Source organism: Netta rufina (genome assembly GCF_964035555.1).
Source record: "Netta rufina genome assembly, chromosome: 14".
NCBI lineage: Eukaryota > Metazoa > Chordata > Aves > Anseriformes > Anatidae > Netta > Netta rufina.
The window spans coordinates 9150376-9173674 of record NC_140137.1 but is presented as its reverse complement, the minus strand read 5'-3'; the positions used below and the strand labels follow the sequence as shown (position 1 = coordinate 9173674).

Sequence of the window (23299 nt, the reverse complement as noted above, 5' to 3'; positions counted from 1 at the left end):
CCAGAGTTGATTCCAGCCTTACAGAACAGAGCCCACCGAATCGAGGGCACAGGCTTTAGCACTGGCTTGCTTTTAAATCAGAGCCAACTTCTCAGACTTGTTCCTTCTATAGGAAGGAGACAGCAAAGGGCTTGCTGAGAGTGATGCAGTTCTAGGCCAAGGAGCAGGCAGACCACCAAGGCCCCTCAGTGCTGCCCAGGCTGTTTTCAGAGAGCACACCAGACCCAACAGGAGCCAGAAGGCCAAGAGGAAGGCGGCTGGAGATGGCTGAGCAGAGACAGCGCAGAACTGGATCGTCAGGGAGAACGAAAAACTCAACACAAGAGGAAAGAAAAAAAAATGAGCGCAGGCAAGCTGAAAAACAGGCAAAAGGCACAGTTAAAGCAAAAAAGCAATCAAGCCACAGTGAGTTTAACGGAATCATTTAATGGCGATCAAATTGCAACACATTACAACAGTACAGGTAGTGTTAGAATAGCTCTAGTCACACACACGTTCCAGGGGAGGGCAGGGGAGGGGCAGCGAGGTGACGCTGTAGGAACTCCTAACGCCTCTGATGGCTGTCACGCATGCAGGGGCTGGTCTCCGCACATCCAGAAAGCTGGACAGCAAGCTTTCCTCCTGTTTTTAATCTTCCATCAGGCACCCTCAAAGCACTTCTCGTCCCTGTGTATTCCCTGTAGGAAACAGCTTCTGCCAAACCCCAAAACAGCTACAGATTGCCACTCTGATCACAGGCTTGTTACAAGCCTACACACGGGAGCCAAGGAATGGAAGGGAACAACAGTTAATGGGTGAGGAAGGAAAAGGAAACTTTTCTAGGTAGTTGTAGGAGACAGAGGTAGGCTTCCCTAATGCTGAAGGGACGAGAGCAAAATTGCTCCAAGGTTCTTTAAGGATTGGTTGTGAGGGAAAGGATGGCCTTCCTTCTCCTCTGATATCCCTAGGGGGGTTTCTTCTTGCAGAAGGCTTCCAAACTCCGCCTGGGCAAGCGAGCATGCCTGGAACCTAAGCCAAAGCACTCCTCATCCTGCAGCGAAGCACTGAGTCTGTTCAAGAGATGCGTTATGTTACGTTACTCTGGTCCTTTAGAGCAAGGTGACACATCAACAGATTTGAACCACTTGGAGCAGGCCAGTTGTCCTCTGCACCTCCCACGTGGCTGCCAGGTTCTCTCTCCCAGCAAGAGCTGCTCAGGGCCCACGAGGAATGCCGACTTCAGCTGAGCAAAGCAATTCCCATTGCCTTTCCTTTAGGCTTCTGATATTCTACTGTACTTCAGCACAGGGAACGTGGAGAACAGCTCTAGAGCCCTTTTACTGCTGCAAGCAGCAAGAGGATGATGAGGATTGTTAGAAAATGAAGCCAGACGTTTCCATCAGTAACTGCAGCTACCAAGAGCTAGGAAAGCCACAGCCTCCAGTGGCCAGTGGCAGGGGACAGGCCACATTACTGAGCCTGCTAGGGACACAGGACTGCATCCTCATTCCACTTTCTGATAGCATTTGATGTGTCCAGGCAGAACAGAAAAAAACAAACCGCAGACACTTCAGTAAGCACTTGTATAGGAAAGCAACCTCACTGCAAAACTTCGTGCTTGCACTGACAAAAGGCTGCTCAAGAAATTCAACAGCACATCCTACCCACGGACAATTTGCAGATACCAAATCCTCAGGCCTCAAGCAGTGCCTACAGCAAGTGCCACCTTGGTCAGTAGGTCAGTGTTGCCTTGGCTTAGAGTCCAGCACCCATTACCTGCTTAAGCTAACTGGCGATTCCTGCATATTGAATAGTGGGCACTTAGCACTGAGCTAGAGAAGTTTCTGAAATACATGGGATTAAGTTATTTTGTAGGCAAGTACCATACATGGACACAAACAGCCCCTGCAAAGTTACCGACAGCACACGTTACAAGGAGGTGTGTGTACTGCCAAATAATGCCAGCTGCTTCAAGGAAGCAACGGTGCTAGAAGATAGAGGTTGTGTGTGTTATAATGCAGCACGGCTCGCTGCACTTGGAGTCATCTGGCCTCTGGTGTACTCTTGCAGGGGATGGGTACTGATGAACATAAGCAATGTCCAGTCACAGAGGTTCAGCTTTACAGCACTGCCAGAGTTAGAGGAAACTAAGCAATCCAACACCATTTTTTTTTAATAAATAAAACAGACTTGCTTAGCACATGACAAGAAAAAAATAAGGAAGCTGAACAAGCATGTATGTACAATCTACACCATGGAAGTTCCAGTGCAAAAAAAAAAAAAAAAAAAAAAAAAGCCATGCAAAACAAAGCAGTTAACTTAAAATACTAAATCAAGTAAAAAATTGGACAGGGACTGAAATTAATCATGCGACGAGATCAGAGTTTCTAGAAAGGCAACAACCAGGGCCCATGGCTTCTTGTCCTGCTTCACTACGTTAGACCACACAGAATTTCAAAAGAGCAAGTTTCTAGTCCCAAAAGGCTATAAACTAGACCAGGTTTTTAGCTAAATCCTGGAAGAAAGGCTTCCTCCTCCACTTCACAGTACAAACGGCCAGCCCATGGGGGACTCCATCCGTAAGAAGCATTGCTTATTTCGGCTGGCCTTTACTAAACCATGACTTCCATCGTGCTATCGGTGCGGAGTTCTGAACCACCTGAAGAATTCGTTTCAAATGAGGCCACCACCTTAACACAGGCAGAGGTGTTGCATCTAAGCTAAGGCTGTTTCAACATCCAGGACTCAACTGCTTCAATTCCTACATGGCTGTGTTAAATCCTTGCCACCTAGCATATGTGACATCCGCCCCATCACAGGAAGCAAAACCATCATCTGTGATTTCTACACTTGTTACTTCTTTCTCCCTTCTTTCTCTCCCACTTACAGCTCTTCTGTACATGCCTGTTGGCCTCTTCCAGTAATTGCTGGAGTCAAAAACCAGACAAATCTGTCACAAGAAGTCATTCTTGGGTGGCTCACTAGCAAAGCAGCTGAGTGAAATCCCAAGTCTTGCCCATTGCAAGGTTTGCAGTAACTCTACACCGCTCTCCTCATCTTCTCCAAGCAGGGGGGAGGGTTTGCCATGTACTTACTACAAGAACATGAGGATGGTTCCACCAAAGGTGGAGCACGCTCTCTCCCTCTGTCACGAAGGGTCTAACAGGAGCATTAGCTTGCATGTTAGAAGTTTAGTAAAAGGTAAGGCCAGACAGTCGAAGACAAACAAAACCAAGATACTTCAGGCAGGTGTGCAGCCACTGGCTCGCATTCTAGTTTTGACAATGCAACACGTTTTTACCCAGGGCCACATTTGAGCAATAGGCCACTCACTGCTTTTTAAAGCAGAGGAGGCCTTGTGGCATTAACATAGGGGCATCGAGAGCAGCCAGTTCTTACTTATCCTTGCGCACCATTTCTCTCCCCCTTGCCTGTAGCTCTGTCACCTGGCCGGGAACCACAGCTCTGTGCTCCTCATTCTTCTGAGCAAAGCTCTGCTCTATTGCTTTGTAGCTGCCTCCACTAGAAGGCACTGCCCTGTCCCCCCAACAACAGTTCAAAGGCAGTAATTTCATCACATGGCTAACGCAGTAGTCTTCAAGCCAGCTGGAGACACACATGTATTTAAGTTTCACCTACAGCTTGCTGTACAGAGGACTCCGATAACACTGCTCACATTTACAGCTAGAGTTGCACACAAGGACATTGAGAGATGAGACAAGTAGAACAGATTTAGACCAAAGGCAGTGGACATTTATTCCTCATTTGTGCAAGAGTGTAAAGATGCATTTGAAAATGGATGGGACACACCCCTGTGGCTGGAAAGCTGGAGGCCACAGCCTCTCCTTTATAGTTGATGGCTTTGTTTACAATTGTACTAAGAGGAGAAACTTGCAGACTCACCTATTTCACACGAATGATGCTGGCAAATACACTTTGTATACAAAGAAAAATTTCAAACTACATTTTTCACTAGATTCAAGTGAAGACTTTGTTCAAAAAAGACACATACAAGTACAATTTAAAAGTGTATGAACATTTGCAAATGTTTAGTGCAAAGTAATTATGTAAAAGCTACATTTTATGAAAGTTTGTGCTGATGTGTTTGGTAGTTTGTTTTTAATACCCTTTTACATCCATTATTTTAGTTACATAAGGTTTCACTTACCTACAGTACATATGCATTGTGTTAGGTCCCATGCAAGTGGGAATAATACCATTAGGCTTTGTAAAATGTCATTCATTTAGTAAACTGCTTATTTGGTTTTAACAGTCAAGTTCCTGGCACACTACACATCCTGATTTCATGTAAGTGCTTAAGCTTATGGTTGTCTTGTTCAGGTGCATAGCCTTGTGTGATGCAAACCAAACCACTTCATGATTTTCAAATGCAACCATTTGTGAATGCAAAAGTTCTAGAGAAATCCACCATTAGTTTTAGCCTGTAACAAACTGCTCTTAATAATTAAAAGCCTATTCACACAAAGTTATATGTAATGACTGTAGTAATCAGTTTATTACACAGATTAATCATTCTTGAACGTACAAGCTCCAGGGGAGCAGTTGGGTCTTTAAATATACACAAGTTTTCTGTCAAATGGATTTTTTACCCTTACATCCAGAAAGACCTAAGCAGTTAAAAAACTTAAGAAAAATAAGAGCTATTAGCTATGTATTAACTGAGAAACCACATAAAAACCAAAAAGAGTATGAAGGAGGGGAGAGAGTTGAAACAAATCAACATCACTTGATGCACTAATAGCTCCAATCCATTTAAATGTTGACCGGTTAAACTTAGACCTTGAACACAGGATGTGGGTACAGTTTCTCTCATTGGTCATAACATTTACCTAAGGTGTCGGTCCTTCAGAATAAAATGAATACAGAAACAGCTTCAAGTTCTTCACCTGGCCTTTCATAACTGTTATGAGTTTAAAAGGATTCCACTTAAAATCCTTCATGGATCAGCAACACTGTCCCTAGAAATATGAAATCCACCATAAGTCTCCCATTCACATTTTATTACCCAATTTAAACCAACAAGGAATGCTTTTAGGCTCACAAAGTTATGACTGAAGAACTAGCTTTTCACACACACACTTCTCTGCTAGGAGTCAATGTTGGTACGGGGAAATACAGTATTTCTATTTTGTTGTTCCAAGTATGTACAACACGCAGCACTGCTGTATCAGGTAAACATGTGCACAGGGGAAGATGAGGCGTGGGCTCATAGAAAGCAGTCAAATGGAAATCAAAAGGACTTTCTCTTTCAGAGTTCCCCTATCTTTATTTGTAGAGGTTATCCAATAATTTCTTTAATTACATCGCATACTTCTGAGTCCATTCCCGAGCTATTCTGTTGTACCTGTATGTATAAAAAGAGGATTTACTTAACATAACATCTGAACAGTACTTCAACTCCAGCAGTCTAGTCTACACACGACATGAAATTGCACTCTCTGCAGTAGTATCATTAATTTGTAAAATTACAAAGCAAACCAAAGTATTAGGCAAATGGGGAAAAAAACACAGTACTTCATGGATAAGAAGCTTGCCACATTTACAAGAGGTATACAAGGCTTTTCTGATTCAAGCCACAAAACAGAACTAGAGCACGTTTGAGAAGTACTTTCTATAAGTTTTTACCTACTCCTCTCACAGCCCCCAAGCATTATATCCCCAGGGAAATTACTATTGCCAAAATTAAAAATCTGCATTCCATAAAAAAGGGTGTTTCCCTCCCACATCATTCTTCCCTTACGAAATTAAGCCTAGTACTCAGTATTTACTAGGCTCCCAAACCCTGACAGGCTTGTTCCATGCTACGCACTGAATTTAGATATTCTGATGACTATCAGGACACAAAGACTTGTCCACCAGAAGTTTTTTATTCTAAAGGTACAATATGCTCCTTCTTCCCAGCCACCTGTAGCTTTTGAACTAAACTACCCTTTATAGCCAGTGACCTATCTAGAGGAAGCTCAGGTTAGTTATGTCACAAAGCAGTCATTGTCATTTACAATACTGGTAACAGCTGCATTTCTCACAACAGAATTCAAGCTGTTCTTGTTCTACAGTTTGCAGAAAGCACATAACAAGAAGTTTTCTAGTTATTTATATTGACTAAGATTTTGTAATGGAATTTAGTCTGTAGACAAGATTCTTTAGCTTAAGAAATTAGATAAAGCACTCATGAACATGGGAAAGCAACTATTATTTTACTTTTCTGGGACTATTAAAGGGCAAGGCCAGTTATGTTTAAGCACAAAAGTTTCTTAATCTTGCAGAAGTGCCCTACATACAGTAAGTATGCAAGTGTAGTCAGTCACTTAGCTGTGGCTGGAAGTATGTTCTGTTAATCTTGCAACTCTGATTAGAAATGATCCATGGACTTCCTAACACTTCCTCAAACATGCAAGTTGATGGATCACTTTCCCTTCCTATCTTGTTCTCATTAGATGACAATATAGCTTCAGAAGTTAACACCACTGGTAAGATGGAACAGCAACGTATAAGAAACTTTACACAATTAAGCTATTGCTTTTAAACAAATCAATTCAGGTCTTCTCATTACTAAAGTTCTCTCAGTATCTTAACTTTTCTTCAGAAAGAGCCCGAGTCCTCTCACCCCACCTCTACACCACTTGTTCTTTCCTTGAGTCAAATTAAGATGAACATTTTTTTGTTATTGCCTTGCTCGCATGACTCCATCACCAAGTGATAGCATTGAAACATTCCTGTGCTGAAGTAACTTGTTCTCCCTCTGCTGGCTATTTAAGATTAAAGCACACAGTGAAGGCTATTAAAATCTGTTCACATTCAGCTTGGTTTCATATGAAACATTTGCTTTGTTCACATTTTCATTAAATTAAGCAAACCTGTAATTAACAGCTACAACACTAATGAAAAGCTATTGTCTAGAATGAAAATGGAACAACAAACCAATAGAAGCACAAGGCCTCTGCTTACTTCACTTCCACTGGCAAGTGTGTCTTTTTCCTACAGCAAAGAAAAGCTGTGAAGATGGCTGTATTACACAACCCAGGAAAGTCTCAGACTACCACAGATACTGAGTGAGAACAGCAGAACACTTCACACTTTTCCAAGAAACAGGTCTTTTCAGTTCCCCTTTACTAATTAAGCATGGATTCCGCTTATGTTACATTTTTGGCTTCCATACTTACTTTTCTCTATCTGTTTTGTAGATCCGTGCAATCTCAGGCACTAAAGGATCATCTGGATTGGGATCACACAACAGAGAACAGATGGACAAAAGTACTAGGGAGAAAAAAAAAAGAAATACTGCATTAGAGTACTGAAGACACCTGTAGAATTCAGCCAGCCTACTTGCTACCCCCCTCTAGACATTAGAATTAGCATCATTTTTAAAAATGCTAAGCAGCAGTAATCCCACATACTTCAGTCAAGACAATCTGAAGAAAACTGGTTTAACTAATGAACTGTGCATGACCACAAGCTTTTTTTTTTTTTTTTTTTTTTGATATTACCACCACACCCAGGAACTTTCTAGGGAAGAGTACCTGGTTACAGCCTTACAATCACAAGGCAGAAGTATTCTATTTGAAACAGTACCTGAACGCCTCTCAGAACATAAACCTGTTACTACACTTGAAACTCAGTTTTTGCCTTAAAAAAGTGACCTTATTGTGGATGACTTACAGAAGCACTAACCAGAAGTCAAAAGGCAGAGACCCAGCTGAGATGAAGGAAGTACGAGCTGCTCACAAACCCTTACTGGATGTTTAAAATAATGCTGGTCTTGCTGAGAATTAGAAGACTTTATCCAATTATTTCCTCAGCATAATGTAAGTTGAAATAAAATTTATTCAAGAGTAGTATTCAACACGAATCAAGAAAGCACTGCTTACTGCATTCAGGCCAACCACAAAGCCCTGAACTTTCAAGTTTCACTATAAATATCTATTGTATATACTCCAGCAGCCACATCCCGCCCATACGATGCTGCTTAGTGTAGCATCAACCTTCATCCATATAAGGAGTCAGGAGACTGTCTGCAAACCTACAGATAGCATGTGCACGTTCCCACATTCACAACAAAGCTGAAGAGATGAGAAGGCAGTAAGTTACAAGCAAAACATTTTGGGACAATGCTACATGAAGAACGTCAAGAACTTCTTGCCCTCTAAGAAACGCCAAACATTCCCTTGATTAGAACTGGCTGAAAGTGCTACAAACAATGCCACTCCGTATGTCCCTTCATCAATAACAGCAGAGTCGTCACAAGACATCCTCCAAGCAAGTTGGAAATGACAGCAGCTTTAGGTTTGAAGGCACTGAACACCAATCTGTTAGAGCTTCCGTCAGTTGCTACCGTGACATGGAACAGAGGAGACAGAACCAGGGTGCTGAAATACCAGCTGAGAAGTGAAAGAAAGAACAGCATGCATTCTACAACTCACTTTTTAAAATAGAGATAGCTCAGAAGAGAGGCCACAAAACAAAGACTGGCTAGACGTAGCCAGAGAAAGGGGAGAACAGGTCTGATTTGTGTAAACTGGGGAAGATTCTCGAACTGCGACAAGAGTGAAAGCTAGGTCTTAGCTGGTCCAGCTACTCAGTGCTAAGAACACCCAGGTCAGTTTTTCTGCATGTTTCTCTAAGCCTTCACTAGAAAATCATGAATTTCAAGTTAAAAGCTTCCAGAAGACATTAATAAGCTCTGTTCTCAATTTAAGTAAACATATTTCCTGGTCTAGAGTAAAAAACTACGTCTTCCTCCAGCATCTTGCTCCGTTTTGAGTCAGAATAGCACCATAAACTGGAAACAGTTGACCATCTCCAACTAGACAAGCAACTTATTCTTATAGGTGATATTGTACATTACATGTGATATTAAGAACCAAGATGACTGTCAAATTATAAGAACAGCTTTGACACACTAATTAGTCAGTCTTAGATATTTAACTCAATAACATGGAAGTACTCAATCCTCTCAACTGGTTGCCTTAGCACCCTGACAGCATTTGGACCATGCACACAGTTTCTACTGAAAGTAACCTTAGAACAAATGGCAGCTTTAACACTTAAGATGTAATACTTCTGAAAACAGCTCAACAGCTCACCATCAGAAGTGCCATCTAGAGACACAAATCTGCATCTACAAATGGCTTTCTTTAAAGGATACACTCCTTTCAGGTCTCAAATACTTTGATGTGAGCCACCTCTTTCAGCAGCAAGTTCCATAAACCAACTGCTCATGGAACAACTGGAATTTAAGTTTTAAATTAACTGTTTCCAGTTTCATTCTGCACTTGTGATTTTCTACTGTCCTCTTGTAATAAAACATTGTGGAGAGGATTTATTCCCTACAATCAATTGCCACTCAGACCATTAATTCAAATACCTCACTGAACACAGCATCATAGCATAAAGATTTTAGTTGCATGGTGGAGGCGTGTAGAAACCACTAGTCCTGAACTGCTTGCTCTCCTTTAACAAAGGCCGAAGGGTAAGGCAGACAATGCTGTAACATACACAGCAGGTTTATTACCTGTAGTGTTTTCCACCAGTTTCAGTTTTGTTTTTCCCCCAAGAATACTGGGCAAGACTCACACTAGTGTTAAGAAACAGTGATCTCTACCACCTTACACCCACCTGCTGCTGGTCAGTGTAGCTTGAACATGGCAGTTTCTCCAGCTCTTTTCCTGTGGCCCATTTCTTTGTACTTGTCAGACTCCACTGATAATCCACTGGTCACTGAAGCTTCTTCAGGTGGTAGGATGAGTAAAAAAAGCTAACACCTGTCCCCTCCCTTTAACAGAAGCAGGAGGAAAACCAGTCACAGTTTCCTGGTCAAGTACTCTACCTGCTCCCCTAGGCAGGGCTCACTGGAACAAGCTCCCCGTGGCACTGGTCACAGCACCAAGCCTGCCAGAGCACAAGAAGCACCTGGACAACACTCTCAGAAATACGGTTTCATTTTCAGATAGTCTTGTGTAGAGCCAGTAGTTGGGCTCCATTCCTTACATGTCCCTTCTAACTTAAGATATCATATCAGGTCTTCTTTTACCAGTCCTTTAATTGCCAAGCACTTTTTTTGAACACGATGGCTCACCCCTCACCAGCAGAGCCCAGCTACAAGCCAGGTCAGCCCACTCTGCCTGCCTTCCCCAGCCACCCTAATGCTCCCCCACTCGACACCCATGGTACTGAGTGGGAGCTCCTCACCCACACCTCACATCAACCTTGCTCTTACACCAGGCCACAAAGGTGGTGTTCAGCTGTTGGTCAGCATGGGAAAACCAGGGTGTTGCTTTGTGACCTTCAGACCTACAGCAATCCCCCCAGGGCTGCACATTAAGGCAGTTTTGTTTGGTAAGACTCAAGTCTGCCTTCAACGGCATTTCCTTTCCTGAAAGCAAAGGGAGAGTTCATCAATGTCCCAAGTCTAGGAGCTTTAGTTCTCTGCTTATGAACTGTTGGCATGAGTTACTTGCTGGCCATTAAAAACAACATTAATACCCTTTACTAGAGGAGGTTGCCCTTTATTAGGGCTCAATCACTACCTAAGTGCTTTCAGTGAGTTCTGGCAATTTACTAACTTCAAAAATAATTCCTGGATTTCATTCTGCAGTAGTTCATTTGTATTATACGAAGTTTCAATCCAAAACTTTAATAAATAGTCTAGATCGTTTAGTTTCAAGTTGCACTGCCATATTCAGCTGTCTTTTGATTAATGAAGACTTAAAAACTATTGTCCATTATGCTTGCCCTGGCTTCTTGCAACTTCAAGTCTTTGATCTGTATAGCTTCAGCAAGCAGAAGTTTTTTTAACTGGAATTAAAGTGGTTTAATTTTAAGAGCCTGCTGAACCCAGCTATTTGTACAAAATCATTCAGAGTTTTCTGAGGTTTTCCATCAGAACATGGCACAAATGCACATGCTTTAGACCAATCAATGTTAAGTGGCCTCTAGACCACCACTAACACCCCTAAAAAAATACCTTTGCACAAAATTTAAGGACCCAAGCGCAAGTGGGAAGAGGAAAATAATCCTTAGCCCTTAGAGCTTCAGCTATGTATATATACAAGTTCTTTGATGCATTACAGTAATTAAGATAACACCACAACAGAATCAGCAGACCTTCTGCAGTGCAGCTGAGTATTATTGCAATTAATTTTGTAGTAAAGTCTTGATGTTTATGTAGTCATTTGACTGGTAAACATCAAGATTAGCACAAGACAGTACATGTTCACAAAAACAAGTCTTGTGACAACAGAATTAAGTTGAAGAACTACACAAGACAGTTAAGGGTTTTGAACCCCCTGAATAATACAGGATTTATCATCTCCCACCTATGCACTGCAGACAACAGAAAACAGCTTATCCTTCAGAGGGATTCTTACTGCTATGAACTAGCATGGAGCAAGTACTCCACAACAACTAAATAAGGAAGGGGAAGAACAGAACTAATCAAGGAGAAAGACTGTTAACATAAAATGTTAATGGTCTTAGCTTCCTTATACCTAGAGCATTGATAAAAATTTATTATCTCAAGCCAACTGTTTACTCAACACTCTTTGAGGCCAACTGAGGTCTACCAACATCATGTTGCACAATGCTATTCCAAGTTTCCACTGCAAGACTTCCCCTAAAGTGTATAAAATGCTCCAAAATTCAGGGGTAGTCTCTCAAGGCAGCTTCAATGTGCAGAGAATCCTGCCACTTGCAGCTTGTCAGCAAGCCCAGCTACAGGTTACTGCTGGGAGATTCACCTCATCTTCTCAGGAGGCTTCTGCAGTGAGCTCTTGCATCACCAACAACAGTCTGCATTAAGTACTTTATCTTTCCTGCTCTGCCAAACCTCAGATGGAAATTGCAGGTAGATGCAAATCCCATATGTAAACTCCATGGTTACGCTTCTTCTGCCATGAAGCAGCTCAGTCATTAGTCAGGACAGAATTCATCACGCAGGCTCTCCACAGATCCTTCCAGCACTCGCCAAATGAGCAATATGGAAAACAAAACCACCATCTGCCCACTGGAACACGCTGCTGGCCCACACAACTCTGAGAGACACATCGAGCTCCTACAATACAGAGGTAGACAGACTCCTTTACAAGCCATGGGCCCTCAGCTCCAGCTGGAGGGAGTAGCTACACAGCCAGAAAGATGTCTTTCCCAGAGCCTCAGGAGGAGAGGGAAGTCAGAGGTACCCATTAGTTTATACAAAGCTGACTTCTGTTGATGGCATGGATGACTTTTATAATCAAGAGCATCATGCAGTTATGACACACCTCTGCATGGGCACACAGCAGCTGCTGACAGTGGTTGTCAGGAATCAGAAGCAGCTGTACAACCCTTTGCACACATCGTGTTAACGTTCGAGACAATGGCCAGGTCTAAAACAGTAAAGTCACCACCGAAGGCCTCTATTTAAGCCTTGTTAGAGCACAACATGAGACTCTAAAGCCACACCTTCTGGTTTCTCTAGACACAGCACTAGAAAAAGGCTAGTACCAGCTCTGTCCTACTGTTCTGTACTGAGACAGTGATCCTGGTTAATCAGGAAGTGTAGATGCTTTTGATGCAGAAGCCCGAAACCTGACCTGTAAGACACAGGCTTCCCAAAGATCACTGAGAACAGCTGATGATTATCTTCGCTGTGTCAGCACAGAAGTCATCTTCCAAAGTCAGAATTCAAAGCATTCATTTTGAGCAAGCCAGAATAGGTCTCATAACCATTACTTCCAGCTGTTCCCTTAATATAGGGTACTAGCCTCTATACTACTACTACTTAAGCTAAAAGCTAACTGGAATTACAAATAAAACTTGCTACAGAAAGCACATATCCACAGACCATTTATGGAGAAGCAGCAAGTGAGGAGCAATGGAATCTCCAGCTGAATCACAGAAAGGAGATTAAAAAGCAAGTACCGACTCCAAGGTAATGAGCTACCTGAAAGAAGCTTCTTTACTGGTGTTCTGATTCAACAGCTGTTTGGTGCTATTACTGCTCTACAAAGCCAAGTCAACCTAAAGTTATCTAGGAGTAAGATGTTTCTTGGGCACCAACACTGCTTAGATCAGAAACTGAACAGTGATAGCCTTAGCTCTCTCCACGAACACCCGTTAAGATTCACTCCTATGTTAAAAGCAAAGAACACACAAATCACTGGATTGAGAACAGACCAGCTGCCTTTTCAAAAGGGAAGTTATTCCTGCAGTCACCTCCTGCATAGGGCACAAGGCCTCAACAGACCAAGCCAGCCTTCTCCCACTAAAGGAAGGTCCATTTCTAAGGAACTAAGTAAGCAAATCTGCACCAAAGTTTGTTAAAGTACGGGGAAAGTGATGACAATTACTTTGTACATCAGGTTGCCAGGACAGCAGGATGACACACAGCCATTTCCCAGTCCTGACTGAAGTCACACAGTTGTCCTAAGCTTGCTGTATAATCAAAAAGCTTGCATAGTGACACGGAGCAGTAAGATAAAAATAGGAAGGTAGCAACTGTTGTACACCATGCCAGTATCACGAGCCCATCCTTGCCTGCTCTGCTCCAGGTGAGTAACAGACACTATGCCAGTAAGCTCTCGCTATAGAAAGCGATTTGCCATTTGCCATCCTTCTAGAGGACAGCCCACAGGCTCTGCCAGACTGTTTTGCTTTTTAATCTGGCTCATGTAGGCAAATGCACGTTTTTGAATATGCAACTAAGAAAGTTCATCAGCTCAGGTTTAGTTCAGCCTGTTTCTCTGGGGATTACGAAACCTCTGCCAGCATAAGTTTGAGCTTTGGACACCTATCACAGCTCAGGAATTTGTAACTCCACTTCAGAGGCTTTAATCCAGCTATCCTACTTCTCGTACTAGCTAAGGCTCCTCCCTTCCTAACCACCAACCTGACAGCTAAAAACCTCCATGTCCAGGTTCGTACTACTTCTGTCTGTTGGAAGCTTTCTGCTGCTGCTAAGGGATATGTCTGGGGAATCAACACACTGAAGACTGAGGGGCTTTCTTCCAAGAACACGCACAGGGCACGCGTGCCATGGTTTTAAGGAACATCCAGCTTTTAGCTTTATGCTCTACGCTTCGAGTGGACAGAGCTCACAGGGCTACTGCAGGTATCAAAGCAGAAGCTTGATGTCCATCCTTGCGTACAGCACAGACAGCCAAATAGCATACTATAATGTGAGTGAACAAAAAAAAAAGCTCAGAGAGTGTATTTTGGGAGATATTGAAGTATTTGACTGCTGACAGTGTTTCTAACATCCAGCTTTCTCTGTGCTATCAAGCAGATTACAGAATTAAGCTTTATATTCTTATTTTTCTTTTATTACTTTAGTCTCATTATAGCTGAGAATTTATCAAATTGCCAAGTGCCCTAGAACATGTCACTTCATGTTTTCTCATAGACAGAAACTGAACATGAAGTCTGCCGAGGTTAGAAAATCCTGTTAATACTCAATCAAAAATAGTCCAAGTGGTCAGAAAGCCAACTCCTGCAGGAAGGTTTTGCCTATAGAATTGCTACATTTGAGTTTCAGACCCTTCAAAACTTTTGAGTGAAGAGTTTTCTGAACCTAACATCAGCTCTGACAAACAGTAAGCTTCTACCAGTGAGAACAGTGTCAAACAGCTTCAAAATGCAGCTTCTGGATGAATGGCTTCTACTTGTGAATGGATAAGATGCAGCTGGAAAAGACAAGACGCATCTGGAAAAACAAAAGCAACCCTGCTGAAGTTAAACCCTATTTCTTAACTATACAATCCCATTTAAACTTTCAGCAATCTTACCCAGCCTCACAGGAAATACACCTTTAAATACAAGCAGTTTAAACTTATTGCTTCAAAGCGATTTAAATCCCTGATAAGTCAGTTCAGCAATTTATGGGTTATTGAGAAGAAAAAATAAATTTTGCCTGGTGTATTGCCTGAGGTTGCAGGGACCCTCAAGCAGCCTTCCCCCTCCGGAGGTCATCTGTCTAACCCCCTGCTCAGGGAGGGCCACTCAAAGCCAAGGGGGTCTGACCACGTCCAGATGACTCCTGATCATCTCCACATCTCTGGGCAACCCGTGCCAATGCTTGGTCACCCCATCAATAAAAAACAGCTTCCTGATGTTCAGAGTGAGCCTCTTGTGTTTCAGTTTGCGCCCGTTGCCTCCTGTCCTGTCACTGGACACCACAGAGGAAGGCCTAGCTCTTTTCTTCACACCCTCCCTTCACATACACTGGGTAAAATCCCCCAAGCCTCCTCTTCTCCAGGCTGAAGGGTCCTGCTCTCTCAGCCATTCCTCATGGAAGAGATGTTCCAGTCCCTTCATCACCTTCCTGGTCTCTCTCCAGTAGCTCCATGTCCCTCTTGTACTGGGGAGCCCAGAACTGGACCCAGCACTCCAGGAATGGCCTCACCAGTGCTGAGCAAAGGAGAAGGATCACCTCCCTCAACCCGCAGGCAATGCATGGACTAACGCATCCCAGGACACCATTAGTCTTCTTTGCTGCAAGGGCAACATCTGGGAAGTTGCCAAAGTAAATACAGTAGAATTGCAAGAGAGCTGGAAATGCTAAGAAAAGTTTCCCACACAACCCTAGCTCAGCACATTGTTACAGATCAGCATTACGTGACAAAGTCCTGTTCCCCTGCCAGTCATTTGGGTAAGCATTGTAATAGACAAAAGCCAAAAAAGATGATCAGAGACTTCCCCATTTTGAAACCTGCACTCTGAAGATAAAGTTAATTTAGTTTGCAGGGTAGTTGGGAATTCCCAAAGTCTTAGTAAATCAGTTTTAAAACATCTGTAAGAGCAGCACCACAGAAAACTCACTGCACTGGGCATGGAAGAGTCTGAACAGCACAAGATAAATTCTCAAGTGAATGAGACAAGTTACTCGCTAGACAATCTTCCAATGCACAGAGTACAAGCTCCATGGTGCATTAATTATAAAACCCTTAATACACAGTGGAGAAAAGTAGAATGAGACCTAAGTTAGCCTGACCTTTATTGAAGTACTTCAGTTAAACAGTCAACTCTTGCACACTATTTGCCATTTTCAAGAGAAAGTAGTGTTTTCCCCCAAAAATGGCTGATAACAGTTAAAAGCAAGTGAAGACACTTGATTCTACTGCTCCAGACAGCAGGGACTCTTATCACAATTATCACGAAGAACATTTTTAATTTAAGCCTATGCATTCTGCTTAAGCTTTGGCATTAAGGTAGCCACCAAGGTGTATTTAAGATTACATTTTGAGATGCCTCATGTCCTACAATATGTACTCTTCAATGAGCATTTACTCCAAAATGACTAACACAAGAAAGTTACTCTATTTCATGAGATGTTCAGTGTTGTCCTCCCTATCCTTCAGGATCCATTTTCACAGTCTAGGAGTAGAAAACGCTCAAAGGCAGAATGGTAACCACTCAAAGGCTGAATGCAAAACCAGGATGCTAGTTAGTTCTACTACCACAGTGGTAGAGAAACTTCCTTGTTTATTTTGCAGTCTGAAGTAGAGGTGTCCTGATAGCTAATGCCTGAGCTTTGGCACTGTTTTACTTTGCAGATGTAGGCTCCTAAACCAGATGCTCGGACTGTCCTCTGTAACAGCCTGCCATCCTCCAGAGTGTGAGGAGCCAAGACCCATACCTTTCCCACTTACATTATCCTATTTAGGCAGGACTGACATGATTGTCTCCAGCATTTCCACCAGAAAGTGACATTACAGGTTAAAATGAAGTCACTGTGTTTTCCCCTTGCAGGGAACACGAGCAGCAGCACAAAATCTGGGCTACTACATACTAATTGCAGCATCTAGTTCACAAACTGCTGATGACCTACCGGATGCCCCAGAAGGAAGAAGCTGCATCTGACAAGCTATTTCCTAGAACTGCTTCTAATCTTTCCTGAGTTCTGTATCAGTAGAGAAAGCACACCTTCCCCCGTGCCCACCATTGTTGCTTTTGAAGGGACAGAAGCTTCATGCTGAATAACTGATGTCTTAAGTCCTGTTATCCACTTAAGTTACCTAACCCAACAGCTTTTCCTACCAGCAAAAGAATTTACTCTGCTACCCAAGAAGTTACCAGAGAGCTACAATAGCCCCAAAGTCTGTAAAAGGCACTCTTCTAGCCTGACCATAAACAAGATTATCCACCCCAGAAAGCAGAAGTTGCCTTTACGGAATTTATTTGTACTTGTTCAAGGCAAGAATGCTTCATAGTGTCAACTCTTGCCCCTTAAGTTATTCTGCCTTCTGACAAGACATCTCTGCTATTTCTGACAGAAGGATTCTTAATTTCTTTGAAGTCCATACATCAGGATTATTTTTGGCCTTCAACTCCTCCATAAAATGACCACCAAGGGAACTCTGATAGGACTTTTCTCACCGGTTATATCTGTATGCATTTTGTGCTATGTGAAGGAGTTTGTGTGTTCATATGAACTCTTTTGCAGTGAGTGACAAGCGTAGTAAACGCACCTAATCTCAGGAAGCATACTCTAGGAGAGGAGATGGTGATAGAAGGGACTAGGTAACACAGGATGGCCACACCGATCCCATGGCTTATTTTAGTTAAGCCACGAGGATGCAGTTTTAAGAGCGTAAGGGAAAGCAGTTCAAGGCAGAGCAGAACAAATGGAGCTGGGGAGAAATTAGAAGCATACTGCAAGTGTATTTAGGTTTCAAAATTAATTCCATGTTATAAACTATTTCATGAGTGATTAAAGCTCTGACAGCCACTAACACGAAGTCCACAGATTCCCTCAACTAGCCTCTATAACATTGCCCCATCTTTCTGTCATAATTCTAGTATTTTTCCCCAGTATCTCCACACATGCTATTTATCATCCCCATTGCATATGCTCACTTCAGAATCCCTATGACAAAGGCAGATAACAGACCAGGCCACATTACACGCTCTGCAACTGTAGAATTCTAGCATAACCAGCTGTTATGTTTTGATTAAGTCCCTGAATGTTAGTACTTAATGCTAACTTAGTACTTCTAACAGTAGCTAGTACTTGACTAAAAGCATTCATAAGGAAAGCTGTGGCAACCTGGCAGTCATTTGCCCTTTACTGACACCATTCCTTCAGTTTTCAACTCACAGTGAGGACTTTCAGCTTCATGCACTAGCAGATTCACTTCTGGCAAGAGACAAAATACTGTTTTGCCTTTTCATCTCTTTCTACAAATGCAGATGTCTTTAGCTGCACAGAGAAGGTAGGAATTTTCGTGAGTTCAGTAAAAGGCAGAAAGTTATGATATGCAAGAGAGGCAACAAGAGTCATCTGTTTGAACTAGAAAACACCTGGGAACATCACATGTAGTTGGAAATAAGAACTACATGTTTTTGTTAGCCTTTAAAGGCCACAGCTGTTTTCTTATATATCTAACTTGGTTTGCATTTTCAAAGCCTTCCTTTGTCATGTACTACTTTTTTTTTTTTTTTTTTAATAGTTCAAGTGTTTAGCCTAAAGTACAATCTCCTGAGGAGAGCTGCAAGACTAAGCACTTAAAGCAGAAAGATTTATCTGATCTACTAGCAAAACTAAACAGTCTCCCTGTGGTCAGAGAAATTGGATGGACAGAGCATCCACTTGTGAAGAAGCTGTTACAAGCTGGACACGGGACCACAGGACTGAAGTTGTGACCACAGAAGCAGTTAATAGTAAGAACACAGCACTTTCACATTCTAAATCTAAATAAGTCATTCACTTGAGCAGAGAAATATTAAGTGAGTGTTGTAGGTACCTTTTGAAATAGTTAGTGCTGGGGACCACTGTGATCGTAGAATATCAAGACAAATGCTGCCATTACTGTTAATATTTGGATGATAGATTCTTGTTGTAAATGCAACCTGCAGAAGAAGGAAAATTTCAGTGTAGGCTCACAAATGTACATTACACCACATGGTAATGAACAGATGTATGATACAAGCCACTCACCTTAGGTGGTTTGAAGGGATAATCTGTTGGGAAGTGAATTGTCAAGAAAAATACTCCACCTTGATAGGGACTGTCATTCTGTTAATGAAAAAGAATCATTGCAATTTGAGAAGTTTTTTTTAAGACGTTTGGTCATAAAAACTACAAACATCAATGCACTCATACTTACTGGTCCCATTATTGTAGCTTGCCAATGGAACACTGAAAAAAGAGAGAGATTTACTTCAGTTTGGAGAAGCTCAGATAATGAGCTACTTACGTCAAGACAAAGCAGTACAGAAAAGCCTATTTTAAAAACAAAACCTTCCAAAAAGCTGCAGGGAAACAAGCCAAAGAGCTGAACAGAGACAGAGTGAAGTACTCAGCACTTCATATACACTTTGTCCACACTTTGAGATTGTTGTGGAGGCACACAGTTACAATAAATCCTGTTACAATAAAAATCCAGTTATATTCAATGCTTCAGACCCAAATTTGTGCATTCAATTTCATAGTTTCCCAGGAAGTTCTACCATCATCTGACTCAAAGCCTAGTCTCCAACAACTGCAATACCCTTTTTCAGACTGAGCTACAGCAAAGGTGCAGAATAAGCCCATCCATTTCTTCAACAGGATCTTTCCTGCACTGCTTGTTAGCTGAACAAAGGGTAAGCCTAAGCTTTGTATACACCACATGTAAAGAAGTAACCTACAGGCAGCAGTATCTTGATGAATATTCATCTTCCACAGAAACCTGGAAGTTTCATTGCAACAGCAGAAAGCAGTAACAGTCTTACAAGAAGTAGTCTGCTAAATACTTGAGGCTGTAATATGCTAGTATACTTTAGGTTAAACGGAAAAAAAATTGAGTCTCACTCATATGCATCTGTCCAAGAGAACATCTTAATCTGGTAATACAGAAGACTTGTGAAGAACGTCTTTATGCTGCAGAACATAAGGAAACAATCAATGCTGTTAATCTGTACAACAATTTGCTAATATGTGCCTCATGGGTCCTGCTTTCTCCTAAGGCTCTAATGCTAGCCTGTTTGCAACGCACCAGCTTAACAAATTTGTACTATGGGAAACTTCCCTCTGCACGGAGATCGTTACATCAGATCTTTAAAAGTCAGGAGCTGTACATGAAACTCCAGCTGTTACAAGGCAAGTCTTTTAGGTGCAGAAGCTGAAGCCATCTGTGGCTGTGAACTTAACTTGCAACTGGTGTCAACAGCTTTCATGACTACCTAGGCCAAAACGTAGCTTTGACCCACAGTGACACTTCATGTTCTCCTCTAGCATGAGCAGTTTTTAATTACACGCTGTACAGACAATACCACTGGATATGATCTCATAGGAAGAACAGAAGGAAGCAGAGCAGAAACAGCCCTGCCAAGCCTGAAGTACAAATGCAGTTGGTTCAAGCAGCAGGTTTTGTAACAAAGGGTATTACCACTGGTAACACCAACTAGCATGGAAAGAGATTCAGTGTAGAGTCAGAAGCTCAAGATAATGCCTCATGAGTCCAAATGTGATGTTCACCCATTTTAAAAGGCTCACAGTAAGTCCATATCACCCGTAGCTGGACAGAGAGAAACATGTAACAAGAGGACAGAGGGGTGGCAAAAAGCCAGTGAGGAGCAGTACAGCTTATGAAAGAAATCAAGAATTTCACATGCATCTGTAAGCAATGGTTAAGATTCACTACAACCGCACTGCAATACACATGTACATGTAACACTGGATGTCAACCTGAATGCCTCTGCACACTGAAAACATAAGCTGATATAACCAGTCATCTTGAACCCAAGAGAATACAGAAAAAATGCTTTTACACTGACTCCTAGCATTGCTGACTTTCAGTAGCTAAGCACAGGTACGTGTTTGGATGGAAGTAAACTAAACCATTCAGAGTACTTGGTAATATAATGCCAACCAGATTCCTAGAACAGAAGCTGGATGTGAGGTAAGAGGACAAAAGCTACCTCACCAAGAGAAAGAAGACTGTCCCTACAGTTAAGGAGGTAGAAGCAGCTTTTTCTCTTCTAGAGTTTATGATGAGCTGCTGACACACGGGGACAGTTTGTATCAGCTGGCCTAGCCATAAACACCGCTTTGAAAGCACAGCACAAGTCTGAACCCTGAGAAACATCACTCTAACAGGGCAACCCAACATGGGGATCACTATCAGAGAAGGTACGTGTCCATTGCTGTCACTGCTTTTCAGTTATGCACATCCAAAGGGTTAGCTCTCAACAGTGAGAGGCCTTCAGAGGTCTATCAGAAAGGCACCATGAAGAGAACTGAGCATTACTGCCAAATACAGAAAGGTTTAAAGAAGGTTTCGATCATAAACATTATGTTACCACCTCCTCCAGACAATCTGAAGAGCTTTTGATAAACTTTGAAAACAACAAAATGATTATGATGGCACAAATCAAGCTTGGAGGTTTATGGGAAAAAAACCCTCAAACTGGCCCTACATCTCAGTAACTGCCCTTCCAGGCAACTCCAAGTTTCTTTGAAATACCACTTTAACAGCAGGAAAGCTATGGAGTAACTCAAAGTTTGATAGTATTGCTAAAAACCCTCAAAACAAAATGAATGAAAAACAAAATTTCATTCAAGAATGAAAACACTAAAATCAGTGGAGATGTTACTGTTTAGCATTCCTTTTTTTTTTTTTTTTTTTAACCTAGTCTTAGACTTCTATATGAATAAAAGTTTCTAGCAGCTAATGTTTCTTTAGAAAGAACACCTAAGCTTAGAGTTCCCAGAACACAGACTGGGGTTCCCTACCTAAATACTCCCTGAGCTTGGATGCTATGCTGAACAGCAGCCATGCAGAGATACTGTGTTGCAGTGGAATGCCACTTGAACACAGCTTCCACTGGGATGCCCACTGAAGTGTTCCTTTGTAGCCTTTTGGACATGGCAGAGCTGCTACAGGAAAGCATGAGCACCTTTCCTCATCTCAGGCATTCCATGCATTAAACAATCAGGCATCTAATTCATAATGCAAGTAAGTACCTGAAGTCACCCCAGGGCCTACGGTAAAGTTATAAAGCAAAAAGTGAATTTATGGAAGTGTTCCTATAATCAGACAGCTTATTAATCTTGTCTACCAAAGTTATGACCAAGAGCTTAATGCTGCTATAAAAAAGGAGCTTACCATAAAGTACAGAAGCCCTAGTTAACATAGAGAAGCCTGAGCAACTTGTGAAACCACTCCAGTTTAGAAGCAAAGGCCTCTTACAAAAAAAAACACTGCGCAGTAGGGGCCAACACTTACGCTACCTCATTCACAGCTATCCGAAGCAGACTGGGGAATATCACTGGGAACTACAAGAGGAGTTTTTATACATAACCTTACCCCAAGTCACATGACAGAGTTGCCTTCCTCTAGTAAAATCCCACAAGCAAGATAAGAGGAGACCTTCTCACTACGAACAAAAACACAGAGTCGGATTTCAAACACTGACTGTCTTCTGCTTTCACACAGCTCTCTGGGCTTCAAAGAGGACAGAAAAAAGATGTCCAGATGACACGCCAAGAGACCAACCTTGCACAGGGAAGATGACCGGCTGACACATGGGCCAAAGAAGTCCTAGACTGTCCCCTCCGGTATGCTATCCCCTATAGGGAACCTGGCAGAGCCAACTGATTCCAATGAAGGTTTTAAACACAGCAGTACTGTGTGATTTAAGAATGCTCTACCTGTACCTGATGAGACTCTACCTCTCATCATAAGCCTAAACACCTACATCCAAATCCAGTGGCAAAACTGTCACTGCAGCAGGGTTTGTACATTCTGGTTCTGCTTATCCAGAAGTCCTGAAGCAGCACACCAGATTGAGCAAAGTCCTGCCTAAAAATGAGGAGCCAAACTTGTTTTTCATTTCTTACACTTTGTTGCACTCTTTAACAGCACAAAACAATTAAAGATCAAGCAGCTTTTCCCATCTAACAATACCTCATGATCCAAGCTGTAACTCACCAATCAGTTTTCCTTCCATTCGCATTTTACCTTGTTACCTTCAAGGACTGTGTGTTACCCTCTCTAGAAAGGCAGCGGTTACTTTAACTCCCATGTAAGATACTGTTAACTCCAAACCTGATGTCCCACCATTAGGAGCAGATTCTGCACTTCACAGGCCCATGTGACTACACCAGATAAAATTTAGGTACCAAACAAGTCCAGATAGCTGTATGAGGCTGCTTGCTGGTTTGGCCACACGGCAACTGAAGTTCTCCACCTTTTGCAGGCAGCATGCAGGATGAGGATGCCAGCACAGTTACTTTGGAAGGCAAACAGCTTCATGTTGTAAGTACCCAGAGCTGCCCAATCCAACAGAAGCCACAGACCTCCAGCGATTCACAAGGCATTATAGAACAGCAACAAATGGGAGA

General features: G+C 42.2%; 1 protein-coding gene across 1 annotated transcript in view; it reads right to left on the bottom strand.

Moving 5' to 3' along the window:
* Positions 1 to 3710: 3710 nt before the first annotated feature.
* Positions 3711 to 23299, bottom strand: part of UBE2D2 (ubiquitin conjugating enzyme E2 D2) — a 29661-nt gene continuing 10072 nt past the window's right edge. The window contains exons 3-7 of the mRNA XM_084295151.1: positions 19080 to 19111; positions 18911 to 18988; positions 18717 to 18822; positions 7164 to 7257; positions 3711 to 5344 (exon numbers count right to left, since the gene is read on the bottom strand). Coding sequence (XP_084151277.1) covers positions 5299 to 5344; positions 7164 to 7257; positions 18717 to 18822; positions 18911 to 18988; positions 19080 to 19111 — 356 coding nt within the window. The 3' untranslated portion in view covers positions 3711 to 5298. The remainder of the gene's footprint in view (positions 5345 to 7163; positions 7258 to 18716; positions 18823 to 18910; positions 18989 to 19079; positions 19112 to 23299) is intronic.